Source organism: Etheostoma spectabile, chromosome 24 (genome assembly GCF_008692095.1).
Source record: "Etheostoma spectabile isolate EspeVRDwgs_2016 chromosome 24, UIUC_Espe_1.0, whole genome shotgun sequence".
NCBI classification, from domain to species: Eukaryota; Metazoa; Chordata; class Actinopteri; order Perciformes; family Percidae; genus Etheostoma; species Etheostoma spectabile.
This window is the reverse complement of record NC_045756.1, coordinates 419,711-420,886: the sequence shown is the minus strand read 5'-3', so window position 1 is coordinate 420,886 and position 1,176 is coordinate 419,711. Positions and strand designations below refer to the sequence as shown.

Below are 1,176 nucleotides of genomic sequence, written 5' to 3'. Positions count from 1 at the left end.
TGTGTGTGTGTGTGTGTGTGTGTGTGTGTAGATTTTAACAGTATATCTCAAAAACGTCAAGTTCAGTGGCACAAATAAATAAAAGCCCTCTAAAAAACCCACTTCCTGTCTGTCCTCTGAGGACGTAGCCGTTCTGTCTCGACATCACTCACCCTGGACAGAGCCAAGTACATCTCCATCTCTGCCACCCTTCTCCCCACGCAGGCTCGCACCCCGACACCGAAGGGGATGGAGCTGTACGGGTGGTGCTGGTAGTTGGACGCCACTCCGCCACAGACGCTGCCGGGGGCCTCGGGACGGAGCCACCGCTCCGGGACGAAGACCTCGGCGTCCGCGAACTCCGCTTCATCGTGACAGGCGGAGTAATGACACAGATGGAACTGAGTCTGAAAAGGAAAAAGAAGTGTGTTTGAATAGCACGTGAACTTGTGTTGAAAGTCACGAATCTTTAAGGTCCGCGGGGCTCCTGGTTCTGGTTTCTCACCCTCTTCGGGAACCAGTAGTCGCCAAGAACCAGCTCGTTCTCCGAGGACAAGCGTCCGTTTCCAGGCACCACAGGATAAAGGCTACAGGAGAAAGACACAATCACGCTCCGAATCAGAGAAAAACAGAGATCATGTTGTTTATTCGTGTCTCACTTTAGGTGTTTAACTCTTTGCTTCATGCCAGTTCTACCAGATAAAGATAATAACGGATACATAACTGCCAGAAAACACCAAACATGTTCATCCCTTAACAACCCTCCTGTACATCTAGCCTACGCCCAGCGGCCTGCTCAGATCAAACCATTTTATCCTACACACCTGTAACGTTTGGTGACTGCATCTTGCACGGTTATCAGGCCTCTTTCCTACTTTCAACACACTATTTCCAGCGTTGGGCTCCATGTTTCCCATGAGAAAAATGTTTCTACAAGCGAGTATCGACTCCTGCGGTAGAGACGGAGGAACACAGTGTCTCCCCTGTGCTTTCTGATCACTATCGGGAAGATGTAGCAGGAAAAGTTAACCCTCAACTCCATGTTGTTTACAGAGAAGAAACAGCTGAGTAGAGGGGACTAAGAGTGGACCAGCGGACCAATCACAGTCGACGTCTCCGCGACATGAAGTTCTGGGGAAGTCCGCGTAAGGTCTGTCCCTGCACCAAGCTTTTGGACTATGGTGATGTTGTCTACAT

General features: G+C 50.1%; 1 protein-coding gene across 2 annotated transcripts in view; it reads right to left on the bottom strand.

Annotated features, from left to right (window-relative positions):
• The window catches only part of cyp27a2 (cytochrome P450 family 27 subfamily A member 2), a 25,045-nt gene that overhangs the window by 17,427 nt on the left and 6,442 nt on the right, over positions 1 to 1,176 (bottom strand). For both annotated transcript variants that reach the window (XR_004327892.1, XM_032506203.1), the window contains exons 7-8: positions 485 to 566; positions 153 to 386 (exon numbers count right to left, since the gene is read on the bottom strand). Coding sequence is in view for 1 of the 2 variants with exons in the window: in XM_032506203.1 (XP_032362094.1) it covers positions 153 to 386; positions 485 to 566 (316 nt within the window). In the remaining variant the exon portion in view is untranslated. The remainder of the gene's footprint in view (positions 1 to 152; positions 387 to 484; positions 567 to 1,176) is intronic.